At 35.6% G+C, this 25871-nt stretch overlaps 3 protein-coding genes across 3 annotated transcripts; all 3 read right to left on the bottom strand.

The window, feature by feature from the left end:
* Positions 1–7459: 7459 nt before the first annotated feature.
* Positions 7460–10716, bottom strand: LOC132610941 (late embryogenesis abundant protein D-34-like). The gene is made up of 3 exons (XM_060325349.1): positions 10248–10716; positions 8560–8862; positions 7460–7828 (listed from the first exon to the last, which is right to left on the bottom strand). The coding sequence occupies exons 1-3, from the start codon at positions 10542–10544 to the stop codon at positions 7673–7675; spliced, it is 756 nt and encodes a 251-aa protein (XP_060181332.1). The 5' UTR covers positions 10545–10716; the 3' UTR covers positions 7460–7672.
* A 3204-nt stretch (positions 10717–13920) lies between these two features.
* On the bottom strand, positions 13921–16179 carry LOC132610925 (late embryogenesis abundant protein D-34-like). Its single transcript, XM_060325334.1, has 3 exons — positions 16052–16179; positions 15322–15569; positions 13921–14310 (listed from the first exon to the last, which is right to left on the bottom strand). The coding sequence occupies exons 1-3, from the start codon at positions 16104–16106 to the stop codon at positions 14050–14052; spliced, it is 564 nt and encodes a 187-aa protein (XP_060181317.1). The 5' UTR covers positions 16107–16179; the 3' UTR covers positions 13921–14049.
* A 4647-nt stretch (positions 16180–20826) lies between these two features.
* Positions 20827–24850, bottom strand: LOC132610924 (small ribosomal subunit protein bS16m/bS16c-like). Its single transcript, XM_060325333.1, has 3 exons — positions 24582–24850; positions 23814–23859; positions 20827–21569 (listed from the first exon to the last, which is right to left on the bottom strand). The coding sequence occupies exons 1-3, from the start codon at positions 24712–24714 to the stop codon at positions 21371–21373; spliced, it is 378 nt and encodes a 125-aa protein (XP_060181316.1). The 5' UTR covers positions 24715–24850; the 3' UTR covers positions 20827–21370.
* Between the last annotated feature and the right edge of the window lie 1021 nt (positions 24851–25871).

Below are 25871 nucleotides of genomic sequence, written 5' to 3'. Positions count from 1 at the left end.
ATAAAGAAAAGACTTAGTTTGAAATTTCGTTTGAAAGGGGTATTATTATTTCGGAGGCAGATTATGTGTGCCCGACGTTGCAGGGCTGTGATGATCAATTATGGGCGAAGCCCAAAATGTTCGACATCCTGTTCATTCTGAATCCACAAAAATGTATTATGATCTTAAATATTTATGCTGATGGGATGGTATGAAAAAGGGACACTGCAGAGTTCGTTGGCCAATGCCCAAATTGTCAGTAAGTCAAGATCGAGTATCAAAGGCCCGCCAGATTGCTTTAGGAACTAGAAATTTCAGTTTGGAAACGAGGAACGACTCGCATGAACTTCATTATAGGCTTACCGCGCACTCAATGCGGATACAATTTTATTTTGAGTATTGTTGATAGATTAATGAAATCAACCCATTTTCTTCCAGTCATGACTACTTATTCGGCTGAAGGTTATGACAGAGTGTATATTAATGAGATAATAAGACTTCACGGGACCCCTATATTTATTATAATCGGCTGAGGTGCTCAGTTTACGGCTAACTTCTGAAGATCGTCCCAGGAAGGACTGGAGACTCAGATGAGTCATAGCATAATATTTCACCCTCAGTCCGACGGACAGGCCGAGTGTGCTATTCAGACGCCGGAAGATATGCTATGGGCCTGTGTTATTGATTTCAGAGGTTGTTGGGGTGATCATTGTCGCTAATTTAATTCATTTATAATAAAAATCGTTATCACTCCAGTATTCAGATGGCACCATATGAAGCTTGGCGCGGTAGGGAGTGCAGATTCTCTGATTGGTTGGTTTGACGTGGGTGAGATACAATTAATTGGTCCAGATGTGGCCCAGCAGGCAGTCGATAAAGTGAAACTGATTCGAGAGCGGTTATTAGCGGCCCAGAGTCGACAGAAATCTTATGCTGATAACGACGTCGACCGTTAGAGTTTTAGATTGGCGATTGGGTTTTCCTGGAAGTGTCACCTATGAAAGGTGTTATGAGATTTGGCAAGAAAGGAAAGCTCAGTCCGAGATATATTGGGTCTTATCTGATTATTCGTAAAATAGGCAAGGTGGCCTATGAATTGGATCTGCCAGCTGATTTGGGAGCGGTTCACCCGGTACTCCATGTTTCTACGCTTCGTAAGTGTATTGGTGACCCTTCCAGAATTTTTCCTACAGATGATATACGGGTCACAGAGGAGCAGATGATGAAAAAGGTATCCTCGCCTATTTTCGGCACCTTCAGGTAATCCAAATTCTTCGTTTGATTATGTCGATTCGTGATCGATTTGTATATGATGGCTATAAAAGAAACTTCCCCGAATTTGAGTAAGATTAGTAGCATTAATCCAACATCCGAGGACGACTGTTCTTAAGGGGGGGGGGGGGGGGAGGATGTTACGTCCCGTATTTTTATACATGGGGACAACCCGGATTAACTATGACAATTAAGGGCCAAGACTCTTTCGGGATTTGAAGTCGGGAATTTTGACCATTTGATTTTATTTTGAGACATAAGTTGAATATGAAATTGATGGCATGAATACTTAGGAAAAATTGGGACCACAATTCATAAAATTGGAATTTAAAAATCTTGCCCAAAAATGGCATTGTAGCCGTGTGGCCCACAAAAAGGTCCCACACATTGTGTGGGCCAAAGGCAATAGAGATATTTTGGGGACTTAAAAGATGACCCTTAAGTCATCTTTTCTCATTTCCACTTCAACACTAGAGAGAGAGAAAAATCAAGACCTTGGAGAGCAATACTCCCTCTAGCTCACGGCTTGGACCATGGAAATTCAAGTCCAAATTTCGCCTCTCCAAAAATTAATTCTTTGGTACAAACCCCCTAATTAGAGGTCCCTAAGTAACGTGGAAGCATCGTTGGAGCAATCAAGTCATTCATTTAAGAGATTTGCAAACCCTAGCCTATTGGTGGATTGAAGAAGAAAGGTGAGTTCTAACCTTGTTTATGAGTTATAAATGTTGTATGCATATTGTAGTATACTAAAATGGATAAAAATCATGAAATGTGGTGTGTTGAAGTTGGGGCCGTGTGGTTGGTGTCCTAGCCGTGTGAAGGTGTGTGTGTTGTGGGGTGTTGGTTTGATGAATTAATTGTTTGTAGCATATTTGATTGTTGTAGAGTGAAGAAATAAATTAGAACCATCTATATGTACATAGGTGGGTGTGGCCGTATATATGGTCCCAAATGTTTGGCAAAGAATGAATTAATATCGCTTAGCGTCGTAATGGTTATTGTGGTGACTTTTATGTTGGAAATGAGAGTTTAATGTCCCAAAATTGATATGGTAAATGTGCGGACTGATTTGGAGATTTTGGTGCACTTAATGTAATCTTTATATATGAGAACCCTTAACATATGTATATGTGTAGTGTGGACGAATGTGAGTCCTATAATATGTCGAAGATCGCGTTACTATCGTTTAGTATTTTAGTTACCGTCGATATGAATTCTAGCTGGAAGTAAGTGCTTAATGACTCAAGAATGATGTTGAGATGGTTGGGGCTGTTTTGAGGCTTATTGTGCGTTGATGTAATTTGTATATTTTATGAGAATGACATCGATATATTGTGGATCGTGATACAAAACATGACTTGAAAATGAGGAAAGAAAATAGGGGGCTGCTCTCGGCTAAGGGGACTGTTTTCGGCCACTTGGAGAAAAAAATTATTTGATTGTTGGAAAAAATTATGTGAATTGTTTAGAATGTTCTTGAATGTTGTTAGTATGGATTTGAGTGAATAATCGAATGTACGAACGATATTGTGGCTTGAAAGTAAGCCATTGAGTTGAATAATTGGAAATTTGTCGAATGATGAAAAAGAGAGCTATTAATGTTATTTTGCCTTCCGAATTTATTATTGATGTTGCTAGATTGGTTATTGTGGTTGTTGTTGTTGATTTTGAGCGAGATAAATTCTCGGGATGGCCTATTTACAGGGGAAATGCTGCCGAATTTTCTGTAGAATTTAACGATTAGTTGGAAGGAATGGCTTAAGTGCCCTTAGCTAATGTTTGGTATTCATTGGCGTATTTGTAGACCTTGGGGAGCCCGAGGCGTAGATTGGAATTACTTTAGATTGGCCATCTTGGAGTGCGTACGAGGTATGTAAAGCAACCTTCTTTCTTTTGGCATGCTTTAGTTTGCATAGGCTAAATTAGAGCCTTAAGGAAACTCCAAATCCGAAATCCGAGCATGTTATGATCCGTATATGTTCCTTGGCACTCTTATGTATGATTGATGAACTATGAACCCTTATGTCTTTGAAATAATCGCTTTCCGAATTTTGCATAAAAAGGGTTCCCTTTAAAGAAGTTCGAAATTTTTGGAATGCCATATCTTGCACAAATATGCTCGGATTACTCCAAATTTTTTTTGTAGAAGTCTATATGACATATGATAGGTATGTTTTCCATAGGCGAGCCCGACTCGGGTAAATAACCACCCGTGGGTCCCGCGACCTTCCTTTATGAAATTTGGAAACCTTTGAAAGAATTTGTTAAGACTATTATTTCGATTTTCAAATATGATCATTTTACTTATGTTTGAATTTATGATAATGATTCGTGCATATGACTACTCACGACTCTATTCGTGCATTCTGTTATTCCTTTCGCCGAGTCCCGGGCCGGTTCTGTTGTCGTGCGCACTTTGTTATACTCCGGAGTTATGCTGTGTTTATGGTTCACCGAGCTACTCGCAAAAGAGGGTCGGGTTCCACTTATATTTGGCGTTATGCGGTGATGTGCTGTGTTATGGCGCCATCGACGAGCGGGCGACCATATTCTTCTGTACCCTATGCATGACTTACATGTTTGAAACTAAACATTTTGATATGATTGGATTTGCACTTATGTTCGGCACTTCTGTTTCATTTATGTCTCAGGTTTGATTTCTGTATATTCTGCTTTGCATACTCAGTACACATTTCGTACTGACCCCCGTTCTTCGGGGGCTGCGTTTCATGCCCGCAGGTACAAACGCACAGTTTGGTGATTCACCAGTTTAGGACATCCCCTTCTGCTGGTTGGAGTGCTCTTCCCATTTCAGAGCATATATGTTGGTATATATTTGTTCGCTGAGTATGTACATATTGGTTCAGAGGTACGGCGGGGCCCTGTCCCGCCATATGTTTTGATCGGTCTGTTTAGTGGTCTGTAGACGTATTTGTGGGTGTGTGTGCCTACTTCTGTACAGTTGTGTTTATATGATTCTATTCGTTATGGCAGCCTTGTCGGCGTGCATTTGTATATGTGTTCTGGGCCGTTGTGCCATTTGATAGCCTTGTCGGCTTTTGACATATTTGATAGCCTTGCCGGCTTTTTGAGATATGTGTATATGTTCGGCGATGTATATTCCGCCGCCTCTTCTGATTCTGATATGATGTTTTGTACGCGCAATCGCGCAAGATAATATTCGTTCTCAACTTTGTTTTAAAATGATGAATATGAAATCCGTGTTAAGTTTTGCTATGATGATTTAGTTTGTATGTCCGTTTGGGTGCCCAAGTAGGGCATCAGTCGCGGCCCACGGGGCTGGGTCGTGACAGAAGTGCACGGGTGGGGTTTCGAGAAAAGTTACTACAGTAAAGAATATAGCGAGACCGCGACAAAAAAGAGAGTACGATAAGTTACCCCATAACGTTGGATTTCCAGAAGTGGTAGGTACTCAATACGGAGGCAAAGTGTTAACATTATTGCTGTTAGATATGTTGGTTGGGAAGTAAGGGGCAGCGGCAACGTTGAGACCACGCAAAAGGACTTACAAGGCATATGGGGGCTAAAACAACTGGTGTATGTATACAGAGAGTGTCGGCGGAAGGTCAAGTCGGGAAATCACCCAACGGATGGCACTAAAGAAGGAACTAGAGAAGCTAGCCACCTCGCAGGAAGAAGCAATGATAGCGTGGGAGTGTGTTAATAAAAGACAAGTTGGTAAGAGGCATGGGAATTTCATCACCCTAAAATGAAAGAAGCAGGTAGCAAAAATTTAAGGCAATGACCCGGATTGCTAGTAGAGGTTGTAAAGCACAGACTGTCTACGGAATTTAGAACACATCGCAATCATAACTAACACCCTTGGTTGCAATTTCAGGCAAAGGTCACCAGGTGAATAAAATGATATTTAGGGAAGCTGGAGAAAAGGGAATGTAGTAGGGAACTCCATCAGTTTGATGGGTCGAGGATAAGCTCTTGGATGTCGTCAATACATGAATGGTCGTTCAGAATGCAATGTGCGCTATATATGTATATTATAACACCCCGGGCTATAAATGGCGGGCATGGTATATATATATATATATATATATATATATATATATATATATATATAATACCCTAGGCTATAACCGGCGAGCATGGCATTAGTGTGCAATTACACCACTGCAGTTGGGCATGTTATATGATGAGATGAGCCCCAAAGAGCAGCGTATATGATATGATACTAGCGCACAGAGGCCTATATATGTATATGTAAAAGAGTTTGTATGCATAATGTACACCCTTAGAGGCATCCAGGTTCCGAGTTGTTTCTTTCCAGTCTTCCTTACTCATGTTATCTTTATGTCATGTTTGTCCTGCCTTACATACTCGGTACACTTTCTGTACTGACATCCCTATGGAGATGCTGCATTCATGCCTGCAGGTCCGACTCCTCAGTTTGACGTACCCCATCAGTAGGTTGCCTCAGCGGTTGACCGGCGAGTTCCACTACTTCCGAAATTTCTTTGCTGTCATTTTGGTATGCACTGTATATATGTATATTTTGGGTATGGCGGGGCCCTGTCCCGACCATTATGTTAATTAGATGCACTCTTAGAGGCTCGTAGACATGTGTCCTGTGTACAGTTTTCTTATGTATAGCCTTGTCGGCTCATGACTAGTGTGTACAACCTTTGGTATGGCCTTGTCGGCCTTGTTATGACTTATGCATCCTCGCGGTGGCCTCGTCGGCTCGTGTACATATATGTATGGGTATAGTCCATGCTTTGCAAGTTGATGATGGTTGACATAATTTCTACTCGTTAGTCTTGTATACCTGTCAGCCCAGGTGTTGTGAGAAATGTATGACATATATTACAGGTAAGGCCCTTACAGTTGGGTGCCAGTCATGCCCCTCCGACTTGGGGTGTGAAACAATGAATACGATACGATAAAATTTAAGTAGCAATGAAGAGAAAAATTATATTTAATGTAACATTACAATACAATAATTAACTAACAACCATCCAAAGTTCCATAATTTCTTGACTGCACCTTGAACAGAGAGCCAGGTTGAATATTTGCAATCACTCAAACATCCCATATATGGCTGTCGGGTCGAAATGCGGACATTAGGCTTTCTGCCAGCTTCAAATTCGGAGCCCAATATATTTTAGAGGTCCAACTCGTCTTCAGTCCGATTGTTAGTATTTGCAGTGAAAATGGACCCCAAAACAGCCGATACTACACAGAGGCAAGAGATTTTAAGTGTCCATTTGGACATGATTTCAAATCAGATTTATTTGAAGTTGAAATCTTTTTACACATGCAATTTAGATTTTTTAAATTGTATTTTTTCTCATAAACGTAAAAATTGCACAACTTGTGAAACTATCAACATTTCCCCAACTCTTATATAATTTTACCAAATGAACAAATCGTAGTTCATAAACAAGGTATGACAATATTTTAAGGCGCTAAATTAATAAATTACATACCTCGTTATTCCTTTTAAAAATAAATTTTCGCAATATAGATAATTTTACTAAGATCCACTTCCAAAAGATCAACAGTAGTAGTAACTAGATATTATTTAATATAATCCTTGTACGGACAATCTCTTCACATCGAGCATGAGTCTTTTTTTACAAGATATAAATTTGTGTGTCAAGTTTTACATTTAAAAATATTTGCAATCAAGATTTAAAATTCCAAATTTTATTTTTTGGAGAATTTGGGATTTGAAATCATGATTTGAAGTTGCAGTTAATATTTTGTATAGATTTTATAAACAAACGCTGATTTGAAATCAAAATGCAAAATTAGACTCCCAAATTTTATGGTCAAATGCCTACTAAGAAGGTGCACTAAATTTTTACCACAGTGAACAAAATACGCTTTACATACTAACAGTCTAATTAAGTATGCATTAATAGGTTAATAAATTTTCACACTAATGATGACTTCATTCACTTATAACATGTTTTAATATCTTCTGGCTTACCAAATGAGCTAGCTGTATAATATCTGAATACATCTCAAGACTCTCCAGAGAAAACTGTCACCAAAAAGCAACAAAAAGAAAAAATTCCTGACTTAACATGATCAAATTACAAATTGATCCATGATTTTGAATTTAATTATCGCACGGTTTCCCAAACTGGCAATATTCGATCTGAACTTAGTTGGCTTCGGACCAAAGTATTGTTAACAAGAAAAAGGAAAAACAAGAAATCAGAAGGATCAATTAACTAAGCTGTAATCAATATCCGTGATCCGTCAGCTTAACAAAGAGGTACGTTTGAAAATATCACAAACTCGCAACACTACCATGTATAACACTACAAATTAAGAGGACAATTACACCCAACCCACAACCCAAAATCAGACCATGGTTCTATATGTACAATCAACTACTTGTCACAAAAACCATAACCCAAATAAAAACACCTAATTAGAATATGTTCAGATTAGCTGCTGTGGTCATGGATGCTGCTATTCCACCAGGATGTGTAGCCAAGTCGGGTTTATTCCTTATTTCAGCACCCACCACCCCTTCTGCATCTTCCTTCTTCACTGCCTTGTCTTCTATAAGCTTGCTCGTTGCATCCTAAAAACACAAGAATTATTTGTAATTTTCATACAATATAGTTAATAGTAACACTTGTAACCTGAAAAAGAATATTAATAGTTTCATATTGCACCGAGTATGTCACAGGAAGCGACATAGAGTATGTCACATGGAGCGACATATTTCTATGAATATCCAAGGAGTGTCAGTGCGGTGGCTAAAATCATCTCAAAGCTGAAGCGAAGAAAAAAGCCTAAGTTACTACAAACCTGTAAAATCTCATTATATAAGGCGGGCTTTAGTTTCACCAGAAGCTCAGCCTAGAGTTGATCGACGTGCGCCCATACTATCCTCCCTAGACCATTTATAGCTATCTAAAATATTGGAGGTTAAAAATCTTTTGGTGCAATAGCTACTGGTGCACATCTACCATTAAATTTGAGGGGATCAATTTCCAATGGTTTAATAAAGTTTTTTTTCCTTTGTCTTTTCCTCTTTATTTAATTTATTTTTTCAAATTTCCCAAATTTGCAAAATTGGAATATCTATTCTCCCTGTGTAATATTAAATCCCAAATTATATTAAACCTAGTAGCAGAGGGGAAAGTACATACAGTCAATGAACTAACTATTAACATTTTCTACATTTTCATTATGTAAAGGTTAAACCTGTCAAATTAGCTCCTAAATCTTCATGATACTACACTCATTATATTGAAATCCTCCTAATTTCTAACTTGCTAAAATGATGCGTCATATGAAAAGACTTACACTTAGAACATCACCAAGAGTGGTCTTGTTATCCGTTCGAGCATTAACGGAAGCTGCACTTTGAGCTTCTGCTCCTATACCTCCCGGCACCGCTTCACTTCGTCCCGTGGCTCTTGCTTCTGCTGCCTGTATTGCTGCAGCGTCGCTCTCCTCAATTGGTTTGTCCCCTGCTGCCTTAAATGCCACTGCCTCTAGAGCTTCACCCACCGTAACTGCCTCCTCCTGAACTCCTGTTGTAGGATATCGTTCGGCTCCTTCTCCATCACCTCCTGCTTCTGATGGATAGATATATTGTGCAACCACCTAAAATTGAACATAATCTTTCATACATAGCTACTAAACCAAATGTGCTCTATACGTAATAAATTTAAACTTGACGGAACCCATTGTACTTGGCGCAAATTATGAAACAAAACTTAGTATTTGCTAATATATTCATACATAAAAGATAGTATTGGATTCACTTGAACTCTTAGAATTAAGATACATTTACATTTTTTTCATTTTGACAATTCTTTGCTTTAAACTTTTCTATATTTTATTCAAAGCACCACCACTGTCAATTATCTCGATGTCGGTCGAATTAAGGGAAGAGGGAATCCCAAGTATTCGGATCAATCAAAAGTTCAATTCGATCCAAACTACTCATTTTCTAATGATATTCACATCATTTTTTAGTTCTAAAATTTCTTATAATTTAATCCATAACAATTTTCGCATTGAACCCACAAATGCCTGTACAAGGTCTTACTTAGTTAAAAGTCCAAAAAAGGAAAGTTAGAAAAAGAAAAAGTTTCCTGTCTTAGTTTCACTAGGCTCCTTGAACTAGCTACTACGGCGCAATGTGCTTGCTTGAACGTGCCCCACCCTTGGTTGGTCATTAATTAATCAATTTTTTCTTAGTTATATTAGGGGAGGAGAAAGGAAGAAAAGCAAAGAGAATAGTACACTAGTGATGAGATTTGAATCCTCCACACCTCAACGATAGAAGATATGGAGCTCAGCAACTGAGCTCAACCCCTGCTTTAAACTTTAAATAGTATCTTTAATATAACATTTTCGAGATCTTTAGAGTATTTTTTTAAACTATATGTCAAAAAAGTTCTTTTACATCTTAAACTCCATGGTTGGTGGCAGAGGCACATTGAAGCGAGGGGTTCATATGATAACTCAATTTCTTTTGATTATTATACATGTATATTACAAGTCAAAAATAATAAAATGCATGAAAATATAAGAATTAAATCCCCTTGACTTGAAACACAAGTTTGATAAGCATAATCTATTTTTTTAATAAATGAATCTTCTTGATGAAATTTTTGGCTCCACCATTGCCCATGATATTCCTCTATTTTAATTTATTTCTCGTACTTTCCTTTCTTGTTAGTTTAAAAAAGGATGCATTTCCCTAATTTGAAAGCTTTGTAATTTCCTTTCTAGTTCGTTTAAAAAAGAATTGCCTTTTCTAGTTCGTTTAAAAAAGAACGCCTTTCCCTAGTTTAAAAACTCATTTCAGCTCCACATGATATGTCTAAAATCACAAGACTAAAGGATATTTTAGCATATTACATATATTTTTATTTAATAAGAATCAAATTCGAAAGTCTTTCTTTATTTTCTTAACCAATTAAACTAAGACAAGCAAATTGAAATGCGAAAGTATCTTATTTAGGAGTTGATATATATACCTCTCCACCGATTGATTCAGAGACAATGCGAGTGCCACCAACCTCAGCTTGAGAAACAGTAACACCCGGATCTCTCGCGAGATCCGATATGTCATCACCATCTACCACACCTCTACGCTCATTTTGGGCTGCAGCTGACTGCATGAGCGATGCAGGCCCACCTTTTGGTACATGACCCAACGCTACACTCTCTGCTGACTGCATGATTGCTGCATCTTGTGGTGCTATCATTTTTGAACCAAGTTCACTCGACACCGGAAACACGTCCCCATATTTAACAGGTATTTCTTGACTCATACTTTAATGTTCTCTAACTTTACACGGTTGCTCAAATGCTAAGTACCCTCCAACTCCAATGCGAAGGTTGTGAGTTCAAAAAGAAAGAAAAAAGAAGCTCATATGGGAGGGTTATAAAGAAATTCCTTTTAAAGAAAAAAGAGAAGGCCAAGAAACAGAAGCTCCATTAAGGTGATGAGGCGGTACTACCAAAATAGATTTAAAGTTGAAAATGTATACACGTGTTGAAGGACTTGGTGAAACACTTCAATATTGATTTTACAGGTGGTGGTTTGTACATTGCGGTGTGATCCCAACCAACCAATTGTTTCTTTAAACAAAACTGAATACTCAACCATATAAAAATTGAAAAAAAAATTAATTCTGTTAAATTATTGAGATTTTCAGGAGTGAATTTCAAGTATAATATTAATTTAACTATGCCAATGTTTTTTTTCACGCCTTTGTTCCTAAAATCGGCGTAACCTACGTTACGTTTATTTGGTGAAAATAATGTTATGAATTTTTGGAGAGAGATGCAAACAATAAGGTAGAAAATATGAATAAAAATTATTTTATACTCTCTCCGTTTTAATTTATGTGAACTCATTTGACTGGGCACGACATTTAAAAAAGAGTGAAGACTTTTGAAACTTGTGGTTCAAAATAAGTCTTGAATATTTGTGTGGTTGTAAATCATTTCATAAAGTGAATTTGTTTCCAAATTAAGAAAGAGGTCATTCATTTTGGCACAGACTAAAAAAGAAATAGGTTCACATAAATTGAAACAGTGAGAGTATAAATTTTATTAATCATAAGCCTTTATATAGGCACATAAATAAAGTAGTAGACTCCTCTTACAACTAAAATATTAGACTCTTACTAAGATTAGAAAACTGAATATTCTACTCATCAACTTAAACTCCTGTTATAACTAAACAACTAATTATTTTAGAAAACTGTAGCAATAACAGATGCAAAATTCAACATTCTTCCTTGCTTTTGTTGCTACAATATAAAAAAGTTGCTCCTCCTTAATTTCATCTCTAGCCATTTGTGCTTATGGATTTTTTTTTTTTTTTTGAGTATTTTTAAACTTGCACACATCTGTAACCCGAGTCTTTCTTCTTCTTCTTCTTAAGCTCAATTTTCTTGCATTTTTTCATCACATGCTTCAAGCGTATTTCTCCATGACAATTGTTCTATTTCGCCCATTGAAAATAATTGTGTAACTTTTATTTTCAAACGGAAGAGAATATTCTTACACATTGTAAAATTGCTTAACTTCATCTCCACTAACCAAATATGATAGTTTTCACTAGTAAAGGTTTGTGAGACACTCAAAGAGAGATATTGCTTGTTATGGTTGAAAAAGTAATGTTAAAGGTAAAATGGATTAAAATTGGATTGCTTAAAAATAGCCCTAAGCGTTAAAATAAGCCTGAGTTAAGATAAGTTGAAAATAGCTCTGAGCGTTAAAACCGGTTGAAAATAGTCTTGAGCGTCAACAATAACCACGCGTTAAAATGGGTTGGAAATAGGTATGAGTTAAATGTGGTCCAAAGTATTTCTTCTTCAAATGCTCAGACCCATTAAGATCAATGAAGGCTCTGATAACAACAAGTTAGCAAATATGAATAAAAACTGTCTCATCTAAATTTTATTACTCATGTGCCTTTATATAGGCACATAAATAAAAGAGTAGACTCCTCCTACAACTAAAGTATTAAACTCTTACTAAAATTAAAAAAACTGAATATTCTACTAATCAACTTAGACTCCTCTTATAACTAAACAATTAATTATTCTAGAAAACTATAGCAGTAACAGATGCAAAATCGAACAAATAATTTATTTATCTAGCAAATATTGAGTAAATTTTATCAGGCATTTAGGATAAAATTTACCCGGTTGGAAAATGTAACATTATTTGATGAGAAAATATTTATTACGTAACTATTATTTGTTTGACATGAATATTTATTGAAACAAATGCCACCTTTTAAGCATTTGACGTACGGTCGAAATAAAAAGAATTTTAACGAAGCTATGAATTATATTTCGCAAATGACAAATCTTAAAGAGTTAAAGGTACCAAGTTCGATTATGCAAGAGTTGAGAATTTATGATCATTTCAAGCTTCAATTGCCGCGAGAGATAAATTACCCTCTCCGTGAAGGTGGAATCGCTTAATTTCGATAGTAAAAAAAGTAACATCACAAATTGCATGTTACGGAACATCTTGTCTCATTTTACTGGCACTGATTATAGAATGCTAAATTTTTTTAGAAATCAGCAATAGTTGGCCACACTAACTTTAATCGTATATGTGAGACTGCTTTTTCAGGAGAGGCCTTTGCGAAGTGTTTTTTGCTACATATATTTTTTCCCCAACTGAAATTAAAACAAAAATTAAGAAAGAGATTGAAATTTATTCACAAACGCAAAGATAACCTGTTATTTTTCTGTCTAGCACTTTGATGATTTACTAGCAGATAAGGATAGGCTGATACCTGATTGAGAGGAAAACCATATTCCAGAGTTTTTTGTTGAAAATAACTTGTTCAAATATTAGTACTAGCTTTACATAGAAAATACGAGGGGTAATAAGTTCTTTGACAGAGTTTTATTCTTATTCTATATATATATATATATATATATATATATATATATATATATATATATATATATATATATCTACACAAACAGCATATATACACATATATCTTTAACAAAATACCATCCTTTTTAACTTCTCAAATTCTTTTTCTCGTGATTAAGCCTTGCAGCAGTTACAATGGAATCTGCAACACCACCTGGATATGGTGAAAGTCCTTCCTTATTCCTCAGTTCTACATTTAGGATGCCCTCTGCCTCCACTTTCGTTACTGCCTTGTCATCTGGTAGCTTAGCTTTTGCATCCCTCCAATTATGAAACACAACAAAAAGATAGTCTTACTTAGCTCACATGTTGCAAATTGAGGTATAGCTAGCATTTGTAGCTGAAATTTTGCATCTTTCCAATTACGTACACAAAAGAAATATATGGTTTTAACTAGCTCACGTGTTAAAACACGTAAAAGATTTGAAAAAACAATTTTCTTCTAACAATTTTCTTCTATTCATGATGAGAGGGCAAGAGATCCTATCACCCTGGAGCTCTAGGATATTAGTACTTTTGAGTTACTAAATTCCTAAATTAATTATTTATACATACTCTCTTCATTTCAATTTATGTGAACTCATTTGACTGGGCATAAAATTTCAGAAAGAAGAGAAGACTTTTAAGCTTGAAGTGTTAAATGAGGCACATATATTTTGTGTGACTATAAATTATTGCATAAAAGTAATTATTTTCAAATATAGAAAGAAGTTACTCTTTTTTAGTACGGCATAATAAGAAAATAGATTCACATAAATTGAAACGGAAAGAGTGTAAAATAAATTTCTAAGATTAACTACAAGATTCAAATCAAAACTATTGTGTGATGCACAACTTTGCTTCTCTGCTCTCCAAGCTCTGTGCCTAGACTTGAAAACACCTTGTTTTATGTGCAGCTGCCGATTGAGCAGCAGCTGCTATCCCTCCAGCAATAATTTGGCCACGGCCAGTTGCTCTAATCTCTGCAGCCTCGATGGCTGCAGCGTCGCTCTGGTCCACAAGTTTGTCCCCTGCTGTTCCGGCTGCTGCCTCAAGGGCTTGTCCTATTGTCATTGCCTCAGCGGGGACATCGTCCGATGGAGATTTCAGCTTTGTACCCGGTGGTTGCACGTATTGTCCCATAACCTATTTCATACCTTAGTCATTAGTTCGTACAGTTGACATAAAACCAATTACCTACAAATTTTTCACCAATAATTTAAACTTTCAAATGAAGGGCGAACCCCCGGAAGCATCCAATAATTCTTGCGTTCAAGCATTAAGGTAGGCTCATCACACTCCCTGGGGTGAGTGCATCCCTTTCCGGACCTTGCTAAGGTGAGATGTTTTGTGCACCTTAATTTGAACTTCAAATGACATAATTTGTTCATAACACAATAGAGGCAAGTCTTATAGATTTGTATCATAGCATCATCTGGAGTAATATTATAGAGAGAAAATATTTTACATGCTTGATCGATAAGAAGAACATTTGAAATAAATAAAAAGTTTACCCTTTCTGAAAGTAAAACAGAGAAAAGTATAACTACCATCAACAGTGGGAAGGTAATTCTTACACCAGCAGGTCAACCGAAAATAACTATACTCGCGCATAAAAAGTATAGTAAAACGAAAAAAAGTTACTATCCATCAATAACAACTTAGTCACAGTTTTTTTTTTTTTTAAAATCAAATTATCAATTGATAATTATTACTCCCTCTGTCTCAATTTGTGTGATACTTTTGGGTTCTCGAGATTCAAACTGCATGCATTTTTTCACCAAATTGATAGAATGAGAGAAGTTGCAACTAGCTAGTTTTTAAATATATAAATTTTAATTTTAAAATATGGAGTTAATCTAATCTAATTTAACTTCAAAGTGTCAAATTGACTTTCAAAAAGTGAAAAATGTCACATAAATCGGGACGGAGGGAGTAAGAGATATACCGGTAGTAAATATTTAAATGAATGATCTAATCTTTTATAGTGTTATAGTGTTAGTGCACAGGACTTAATCTCAAAGTACAATTACAGAACATAAGATAGGTTAACTGTAACCACAAGTTAAACTATAGTGTAACTAAAGATTCTTTACGTTATATAACTTTATATAAGTTTAGCAGAGAACATGTAAAAGTAGACGGGTATATACGCACCTGTCCACCGATAGCCTCGGTGAAAACCTGTTGACCATTGACTTCCTCCTTAGATATAGCAACGCCATCATGGCTGGTGACATTGGTTACTGCATCATGAGGTAGAAGGCCTCGCCTCTCGTTTATATCAGCAGCGGATTGGGCGAGTGCAGCAGGGCCACCTTTTTTAACATTGCCGATTGCCATGCTTTCGGCTGCTTGCATGGCTGCTGCATCTTTTTGAGCTATAAGCTTTCTACCTACTTCACCTGAATGTTGGAAATATTAACCATATCAATTAGAAAATTAAATAAAAGGATAGAATCACTTATTGGATTAACGCTGCGTCGTGGAACAAGCCACTGCCAAGGGCGATTTCGATTTAATTCCGGTGAAAATCGTGAAGACCCGGCACTCCCAAACACTTGCACGTGGTTGGAAGTTTGGAGGTTTGGAAATTTGGAGGTTGTCCAAAATAATTGTCGAAAATAACTTAAGAAGATGTTGGGGTGTGTTTTATGTTCACCAGTGTGCCTGCTAATATAGGACAATGCAAGATCGGTTGCAAAGATAAGAAATATGGTGATAAATGAACACTAATGGAAGTAAAAAACCATTACACCATATCTTACAAAATTCATTTGGAATGAACACGACGTTCAGTTCGTTTTGAATGAATACGTTCATATTCTTGTAACGTATTTGTATTCTTTGCATTACGCAAAAGGTAGAGGTTGGATTAATTTCACACCTGACTCTTCAAACACGTCTCCGTATTTGATGGGTTCACCTAATTCTTCAGCCATGCTCTGTTGTTCCTTGCTAATGTCTTTTTCGATCGGCTTAGATAGTTCGATTCCTAAATCTATTTGTATTGGAATAAGCAGGGGTAAGCAGCTACTTTAATATATACATGCATGTTGTGACAGCAAATCATGAAACATAGAACATTGACACGTGTTGATCATAGCCGTCAATCTTCGCACCAGAAGCGTCTTGAGTTCAACACGTACGACAAGATCTGTATGACGCCGTTCTCTCCTGTTTCGTCATTTTAAAGGATACTAGTCATATATGCCCTTGCGATGCACGGACCGAACATGTTTATTCACTTTAATTAGCCTATTTTAAAAATTTGTATTTTGTAAATAATTTTTAAAAATTTGTCATAGTCATGACCATGAAAGTTATTCATCAATGTGAAAAAAAAAATTAGTAAGAAGGTGAGAGAAAATTAATATTTAGATTTTAGATTTTTTCTTTTAAATTGTTTAATATCTTATATGTATACCGATAAGTTGATATCCATCTCAATTAATTAACTGTTCAGATCCAAACATAAGAACCATTGTTGTATATATTGGCTTTTTTAAAAGCAAAACTAATAAAATATTTTTGTTAAATTAATTAAAAAATATGAGGAAATAAATGTGTCGGATAATTAAAATTGAAGTGCATACGTCTATGGAATAAATATTAAGTATTATGACATATTAGAAATGCGATATGTTATATCGTAAATCACCAAATTTTAATTCCGAAATGAAAATATAAAGTAATATCTTTTATAAATGTAAAAAAAACATTAATCAGAGAATGCAAAGGAGAGTAAGATAATTAAAGTATTGATAAAGAAGGAAAACGAGTCTTCCTTCTTTCTTAATACTTTAAACGTGAAAAGAGGACGAACAATAGCAATACAAATTTGTACCAAAAGTTATATAAATTGCACACTTTAACCAACTACTTATTTATCCACTTAGACATTTGTCATAATCTCTCTCCAATAGACTACTTTCAAGAATATTTATTAGAAAGGATTAATTCTATTTTGGTTTTATCAATGAACAAGTAATTTGAACACACACATATTATATTTTTCAAGAGCGCGAAAAGTCAAAAGTGAACAAGTAAAAGTTCATGGAGGAAATAAATGTGTCGGAGAATTAAAATAGAAGTGCACACGTGTATACATGAGAAGAAAATAAATATTCAGTACTATGGCATATATCCGTGTGGGATTTATTAATTCTTAAAGAATGTGAAAAGTCAAAAATGAACAAGTAAAAGTGCACGGAGGATATAAATGTGTCGGAGAATTAAAATAGAAGTGCACACATGTACACATGAGAAGAGAATAAATATTCAGTACTATAGCATATATCCACGTGGGATTTATTAATTCTTAAAGAATGTGAAAAGTCAAAAGTGTACAATTTGTGAAGCTTTTGGTACAAGTTTGGGCAGCTGTGTTCGTACCCCCAAGTCACTTATATATATTAGAAACATGGGAAGAAAATAAATATTCAGCAAAAACGTGAAAAGTCAAAAGTGAAGAAGTAAAAGTGCACGGACGAAACAAATATGTGTCGGAGAATTAAAATAGAAGTGTACACGTGTATACATGAGAAAAGAATAAATATTCAGTACTATGGCATATATCCACGTGGAATTTATTAATTCTTAAAGAATGTGAAAAGTCAAAAGTGAACATATTAAAGTGCACGGACGAAATAAATTTGTGTAGGAGAATTAAAATTTGAAGTGCATACATCTATACATGAGAAGGGAATAAATATTAAGTATTATGACATATGTTTACGTGGGATATAAAAATAGTTGGATAAAGTGTACAAGTTATATACCTCATGGTACAAGCATTCATTGCGTGTTCAATTTGTGAAGCTCATGGGAAGAAAATAAATATTCAGCAAAAACGTGAAAAGCCAAAAGTGAACAAGTAAAAGTGCACGGAGGAAATAAATATGTGTCGGAGAATTAAAATAGAAGTGCACACGTGTATACAAGAGAAGAGAATAAATATTCAGTACTATGACATATATCCACGTGAGATTTATTAATTCTTAAAGAATGTGAAAAGTCAAAAGTGAACATATTAAAGTGAACGGACGAAATAAATTTGTGTAAGAGAATTAAAGTGAACTGCATATGTCTATACATGAGAAGAGAATAAATATTCAGCTAGAATACAAAAAGTCAAAAGTGAACAAGTAAAAGTGCACGGAAGAAATAAATGTGTCGGAGAATTAAATTTAAAGTGCATACGTCTATACATGAGAAGAGAATAAATATTAAGTACTATGACATATGTCTACGTGGGATATAAAAATAGTTTAATAAAGTGTACAAGTTATATAGATCATTGTACAAACATTCATTGCGTGGACAACTTATGAAGCTCATTGTACAAGTGGCGGCAGTTGTGTCGGTACCCCCACCGCACTTATATATAATGAAAATATAACACTTCTTAAACTCCTTGCTCAATAAAGTTAAAATCCTTACAATAGATTGCTTCAATACAATGTCTACAGATTCTTCTACATCTACAATGGAGAAAGTTTGCCATTTTTCTATTGTAATCGATAAATGGTAAACACTTAATATTCGTTCGCATTTACATTAGTTTTTAATAGTTAAAGTAAAAATAAATATAACATAATAATGATTAATAAATACTAAATGCATGTAGAAAAAAATTGCAGTCATCAATCAAGAAGTTTAAACATCGAAACTTTTATTATCGATAAATTCCTTTATTTTCAAGGAGTATATGGACTTCTCAACATACTATACCAAGTAGACTGACGGCTCCATAATCTTGTTGATCAATTGTTTTGATAATCTTTACAAATTTATTTTAAATTTTATATCTTCCCTTTTTTACACGCGATTGTTATTTTTACACATAAGCAATTTGAAATTAATGCACAAAGAATATTTTCAAGATTTTTTTTTTTTAATTCAAATCGTTAAAAAGCTATATTCAACCATTTCCCCTTGGAATTTTCACCTCTCTATATTAGTGGTATTTTCATTTCAAATCAGTTCCAAAAACTCGTGCACCACACTTTTCTAGTGACAAGAATTTCGAAATGAAATCAAAGATAATGCCAGGTATCCATTTCGAAGCAAAAAATTTCGATCAACATATTACAACTAACTTCTTAAGTAACAAAACAAAAATTGGTGACTTTCTCAACGGCTAACTTATTTACCGTATTGTCATTAATAATGAGTTTTTAGTGTAACAATTTGTTACAGAGCTAGCTAATGTATAAAAACTAATCACTCCCTTGATCTCTTTGTTTCACTGCAGAGCCATGTGTATTGTCAAGGTGTTCCTTCAGCTGTGGTAGCTTTATACTGTATAAATATAGTACTATATATTTCTTCTGACTAACTACTTATAATCTTCATAATCCTATTCCATTGCAATAGAAAATGACCAATCGACAGTAGAACACCGAACATCAGAACGTGCATGTGAAGTTCCCAGAGTTCCTTTACTACAACAGGCTACCGTTATAAAAAATATATATATATATTCTTTTAACTTTTTCTTTGTAAAAATGGAGACACCTTTACCATTAAAATGTGCCCATCTAGAGTGACTATATTTGGTAGAATATTGAAAAGCCACCCCAACCAGAATCTATTCCTGTCCCGCTTGCAATGAAAGAGATGGCGAATAGTTCAATTTTAGTGTAATTTCAGGTGAGGTTATTTGGCTGCAAAAAGAACAGTGATGACAATTCCCAAGATAAAAGTTAAAAGTCTTCAGATCCATCCTCTTCTCGACATCATGGTAGCATGAGGAGCCTCAACTTTCACATCAGACTAGACTAAGGATTTGTCTTCGCCAGCAAGTGAAATGGCACATATTTGTGCTGTTGACACAAGGGAGAGAGTGAAGCTAACATTAGAAAGACCCCACTTATCAGTTATCTCATCACCAGAACTATACTTGTAGCATCTAATAAAACTGTAGTAATAACCAGAAAAAAGGAACTGGACCGGCTTCTGGTTCATCAAATTCATTTGAGAAGAAAATTATCTGGATTGTGACAACACTTGAAGCAACAAAACAGGTATTCCCGAAACATCTGATATTAGTGACGGAAAGAACTTGCCAAAGAAGTTGCTTTTGTCAATGTTTACAGCAACCAGAAGAAAAGACACATAGCACATGTTCCAGGACTACCCTGGATGATAATGCAACTAGACATAGTCCCACACTGCAATAATAGACTTTTGTTGAACATCCTAAAGTTAAGGATCCATGTCAAAGTTTCCGCAGAGGCTTGGGTCACGGAACTCTAAATTGATGAGCATATAACCCACTACATGATGCGGGAGCAGAAAATTACCACTAAAATAAGTTCGACTTTTGTGAGATCAGTTCTATGGATTTGATGTACTGAGTCAAATTACAATATTACCACGACCAGAGATTGACAGCTCCAGAACCTCTTTAAACTCTGAGCAAAAAGACCGATAGCTGCAAAGGAACTACAACTAAGGCCCTCTCTGGGCTCCAAGACGATTAAAAATCCTTAGGCCAGTATGGCAAAAGTTGGCATACCACATAGCCGTGGGAAGCCACATAGATATTATTGAACCATGAGTTTGCTTTAGGTTGTTTAGGCCAGCAGGAAACAGAGTAAAATGGTTAATCTGTTCCTAGTGCCCCCTATCACCATAACATGCCAACAAATTATTCAGTTCTGCACTTTAAAATATGTAACTAGAATAATAAACTCAAAAGGTTACAGAGTTCAACTACAGAAATCTCTTTAAAATTAAAATCTTTTTCAGACAGCAAGGGATTTGCCTTCTGGGTCGAGCTCGTCGCACGGGGCTTGCCTAGTGCGGGTTACCTCTTCTGTGTGGTTTGCAAGCTATTGCACAGGAGTTGGGTTTACCTATGCGTACCCGAAGGGTAGCGGCTGCGAGTTCCGATGTTATATATATATAGGCTCAGCTCTCCAGCCTTTCAATATCCTGAATAATTCTATTTTATATGCAAAGCAGATTGAATCTAGAAACTCTTAGTAATAGTTACTGCAACAGAGGTGCTGATAAGAGTATACTGAGGAACTATGCAGCGAATGACTTTTGCACAGCACAATGACAGATAAAACAGTATCAGAGCAAGTTCAATTATTGAAAGGATAGAACCAAGAAACCTTCGATTGGACATTATCGGCCAAGCGTAGAAGTTGTATAAAATACAACTAGTCGGATTCTAATCTTTGTCTTCGTCAACTTAAGAACCAACTTCTGGATCGACACTTTTGGCACTTTCAGGTGTCATGATGCGTCCAGTCATAGGATCAACTGGTCGAGTGTCTCGTGGACCGCCTTTTTGTCCCATAGCCAACATAGGTGGAGGAGGTAATACGCCTGCTCGGAAAAGAAGACGTTGAACTGGTTCTGACGGCTGTGCACCAACGGATAACCAATATCTGCAGAACCACAAATATCAGGTAAAGGATACATGATTGTGTGATTCTGACAGCTATCTGATGATTAAGAGTGTAAGAACCTACAACTTTAGTTCCTGCAACAACTAAAGCAAAGTCACAGTACAACCAATTGAGCACTACTTTTCTGTTGGACCTTTGCAAGACTAAAACTTGAGTGACCACAATCTCATAAACAGGAAACAGGTAATCAGCTTCAGGATTTACATATTATTAGTTATGCTCCTGTCTGATATGAATCAATATGAACAGCGATCAAGCACTTTGAGTGATCGTCCCTACAGTAATAGGGACCTTCCTTTTCCTGACCGGCTAATAGGTCATAAGTCATCTGATATACACTAGAAAGGAGTTTCAGTCCTTTCAAGGGATCACTTTGCAAATATCTGTATAACTGCACCTTTATTTGGAAATATATTGAGCTTTTTACATGAAATTGTTTTATGTTAAAGCCTGTCCTAAAACAGTGATCAACTTAATCCTTTGAAGGACTCACGAAAAACAATAGCAAAAACAAAAAAGTTTATGCAGCAGCACAGTGCTAGAGTTATTTCTAAGAATTTAAAGAAAAAGGTCGACAAATACCAACTACAATTTAACTCCGTCCCTGCCTAACCCAGCCAAAATGAGTCCCTGGAGCGAAAAAAGAGATCCTAACTAACAAATGTCATTTCTTAATCTGCCTTGAAGTGTTGCGTGATAATTAACCTTTCAAAATCACAGCCACACACTCCTAATTTGCTAAACCAAGTCCACAAATACATACTATTAAATTATGTGTGGCATCCAGTCGACAAATGAACCATTTTATCATGTTTACGGTTCATGTCCACAGTAACAGAATAAACAAGAAAATAAAGATGATAAGATCTATGATTATACCAAACACAACGATCACTAATGTTTAGCTTCATCTGCAGCCAAGCAAGTTCTAACCGATCATTGTCACTCGAGGTTTACAGTACCACAGAGAACCAATTATTATTGTGAATGTAGAGCATCATTCCTACAACTTACAGACGACAAAGACGACAAACCCTATCTGCTGGAAGAGTGTCCACTTAATTATTTGCACACCCCTTAAGAAAATATTAACTCCTAGAAAAAAAAATTGGGTAATTTGACTAAACTGCCCCTAATTAAATAGATATTGGGATTTGATCACATAGCACTTAATAGCGGCAAATCTGAAAAAAATAAGGTTAATTCTTTCTTGATTTGATAAGTGGACACTCTTTTTGATCCAAGGAAAAAGGGCTAAGTGGACACTCTTTTTGATCCAGAGGGAGTATAATGCTTCTTGTCCCTACAACTAAATATGTTCAATGAATCTCAATTGAAATTGTTATCTTTGCCTTTTCGCCAACATAATTTTTATTGCTCCATAACCTCCTTAGATCCAGTTGCATCTTTTTCACACAATTTCCTTGATAACTCAATTCAAATAGTTTGGTTGCTCCCTCGTATCTGCAATAGTCACCCTAGAAATTATCCAAAACACTTTAAATTGCTTCCTTATATATATATCTGCAACAGTCACCCTAGAAATTCCCCACACTTTAAATTGCTGCATTCAGTCAGCTCCCTGTTCCACACTCACTCATTCTTTAGAGGCAGCTAATGAGAAAATTTTGTACATGTTTTATTTCTGTTCCAGGCATATGCATCTGACAGCAATCTGCTTTCGGCAGCATATTCAGCCAATTCATACAACAACTATATTCTTTTTGAAGGACTAACGACCAGATGAACAGAAAATTTAAAATAGCAAATTAGCAAAATCTGATTTTTGTGACTACACTGTTATTCTTGATCCTACAGCTATAAACCAGCCTTAACCGTTCACATTCATAGCAATACAAAAATTTCAATGATTCTGTAGATCAAATAAGCTTTGCCAAAATAGCAAAGCTATACCAATGTTGAGCTTCCAGCCTTCCACAGCCTGCAGAAGCAACTGAATCATTACCTTTTTGAGTAGTCTTATCACCTTTGAGTAGTCTTACCATATTCTTTGTCAGACAACAACAAAAGCACGATACATGAACTAAAAGTAGATTAATATATCTTTGTCTAGTATCTACAGAACCCTGTAACCTGTTCTCCCTATCTGAACTTTAACAAGAGTGAAAATGCAATTCAAGATTATCTAAGTTATAAATGGAACTCATGAAATTGGGAATGATAACAAAAGCAAGTTAACAACAAGTTTGGAAATTTACTTACTTTAACCTGTCAAAATTAAGACCCATCCGTTTGCCACCATCTTGACCTGTACAAAAGAATATTGTACAAGATATTCATCAGCACCTCAACAAATATATTCCTTCATACTACATACCCCTACCAGCCTAAATTGAATACAGTTCTTTGATAACTCAAAATTTTGAATTCAAGATTCAACAACTAATGTTTCTGTCAACAAAACCTTTATACAATACTAGATAACAGCCCAAAATCGATCAGTTAAAAGAAGAGAAAATAAAGGGTGTGTTTGGCATGGAAGAAAACATTTTACAGAAAATGTTTTCCAATTCTCCCATGTTTTGTGGGTCAAATTTTTTGAAAAACACGTTCCTTAAAAATTAGGGAAATGACCTCCCTAATTGAAGTAGAGAAAACAAGCTCCACAAATAGCATTCCACATTGATTGTGTCCTCCCCACCCTCCAACAAACCTCATCTTCACCCCCCAGTTCCCATAGTATATTTGTCAAGACTATATACAAATGCTTTTTAGGATGATATGTTTTGGTTACATATCGAACACAAAAAAATAGGTAAGAAACCCACTTATTTTCCTACATAACATTTTCTTTCCTAAGTTGAAAGATGACAATTTTCAAATGGGGTTCATCCAAAGTAAGGTGAAATGACTAATATAACAAATTAATAAGCAAAATGAAATAAATGAATTGCACATGACAACAGCAAAATCTTCACATATTTCAAAAGGGGTTAAACCTTGTCTAAAAATAGGAAAAATAGAGGTTACCTGGGAGAGGATTGTAGTAACCAAGGACTTCCAAGTGTTTGCCGTCTCTGGGAGATCTGCTATCGGCAGCCATTACTCTGTAAAAGGGTTTGTTTTTGCAACCAAACCGAGACAACCGCAATCTTACCACCATCTTTAATCACTGCCTCTTCTTTGCTGCAAATTCTGACAATACGCATAGACAAACACCGCTGCTTTTCTCTTTTCCCCGAAAGATCTATTTTTCGTCTGAGGGTAAAGTTCAAAACAGTTTCTTAATTATCTACTTTATTAAGCTGGAAGTCATATTTAAAGGTACAACTTTTGTAGTTTTTGCGATTTTTAATTTATTTTTAAAGTTTAATGCAGTTTTTTTAGGTGTAACTCCGTTAACACCTAATTTTTTACCTCTTCTAATTCATTTTAATTACCCAGAGTCCTTGAATATCAAACGGAGGGAAATATGCATTTTTAGAAGTCAAAATGATTTTATAAAATTATTTGGATAATATTTTACCATCCTTATTTGGTAAAATAATTTCTATAATGTTATAAATCATTTGGAAATTAATTTGCAACAATTATGATATATTTGCTAAATTTAATCAAGGAAATAGTTTAAAATAATTATTTATTTAATTGTTTAAATTTTGTCCTTAATTGTTTAAGCCGATTAAGGCCATTATTGCAAAAAACTAGCCCTTAATTGTTTAATTAAGTTAATTTTGGCCATGGTTGAAACAACCAAATTCATGGTTGAAGTTCAATTAGGTCATAAATGCAATTAGCTTTTATTTTAATTAAGCCGAATATAGCCATGATTGAAATAGCCTATTGGATAGGTCAAGGTTAATTTGAGGCTACGTTTGCAATTAAAGTCCCTCTGCTTAATTAGCCATGATTATTTGGTTAATTAATCTTAAGTTGACCATGATTAAGGGGGTTAAATTACTTGATCTTTCTTAATTATGGTCAGTTATTAAAATAAGTGTCAGGTTCTCATGCATATACACGGATATACATGTGTATACATGCATATCACGTGTATATACATATATATATATATGAAGGGCCATTTTCCTATCTCTTTAAAAGCTGGCTAGGCCTGGTCCAATAAGGACCATGATCTGGCTCAAGCCAAAAGATAAAGGGGTAATAGCCCCCTTTTCCCATTCAGTTGATACCAATCGACCCCTTAAGTGCAAACAAAGGGTTTCTCTAAAGCCGACACTCCTCTACTCTCTCTCCTCGTGGTCATCGGCCTGAAAATGGAAAAGGGTCCACTTGTTTTCGCTTTATGCAGTTGTTGCT

Source organism: Lycium barbarum, chromosome 9, assembly GCF_019175385.1.
Source record: "Lycium barbarum isolate Lr01 chromosome 9, ASM1917538v2, whole genome shotgun sequence".
Classification (NCBI taxonomy): Eukaryota; Viridiplantae; Streptophyta; class Magnoliopsida; order Solanales; family Solanaceae; genus Lycium; species Lycium barbarum.
Note: the sequence above shows the minus strand (reverse complement) of the source record. Positions and strands in the feature narration are given on the sequence as shown.

What these genes read in the sequence shown, in the direction of transcription:
- LOC132610941 (XM_060325349.1), bottom strand. Translation starts at nt 10,544, where the DNA reads ATGAGTCAAGAAATACCTGTTAAATATGGGGACGTGTTTCCGGTGTCG. An exon ending in CTGAATCAATCGGTGGAGAG is followed by an intron (nt 8,863 to 10,247) that starts GTATATATATCA and finishes GTTCAATTTTAG; the next exon opens with GTGGTTGCACAATATATCTA. An exon ending in CTCTTGGTGATGTTCTAAGT is followed by an intron (nt 7,829 to 8,559) that starts GTAAGTCTTTTC and finishes TTGTGTTTTTAG; the next exon opens with GATGCAACGAGCAAGCTTAT.
- LOC132610925 (XM_060325334.1), bottom strand. Translation starts at nt 16,106, where the DNA reads ATGGCTGAAGAATTAGGTGAACCCATCAAATACGGAGACGTGTTTGAA. An exon ending in AGACGTGTTTGAAGAGTCAG is followed by an intron (nt 15,570 to 16,051) that starts GTGTGAAATTAA and finishes TCCAACATTCAG; the next exon opens with GTGAAGTAGGTAGAAAGCTT. An exon ending in CCGAGGCTATCGGTGGACAG is followed by an intron (nt 14,311 to 15,321) that starts GTGCGTATATAC and finishes GGTATGAAATAG; the next exon opens with GTTATGGGACAATACGTGCA.
- LOC132610924 (XM_060325333.1), bottom strand. Translation starts at nt 24,714, where the DNA reads ATGGTGGTAAGATTGCGGTTGTCTCGGTTTGGTTGCAAAAACAAACCC. An exon ending in TTACTACAATCCTCTCCCAG is followed by an intron (nt 23,860 to 24,581) that starts GTAACCTCTATT and finishes TCTTTTGTACAG; the next exon opens with GTCAAGATGGTGGCAAACGG. An exon ending in CTTAATTTTGACAGGTTAAA is followed by an intron (nt 21,570 to 23,813) that starts GTAAGTAAATTT and finishes GTGGTTCTGCAG; the next exon opens with ATATTGGTTATCCGTTGGTG.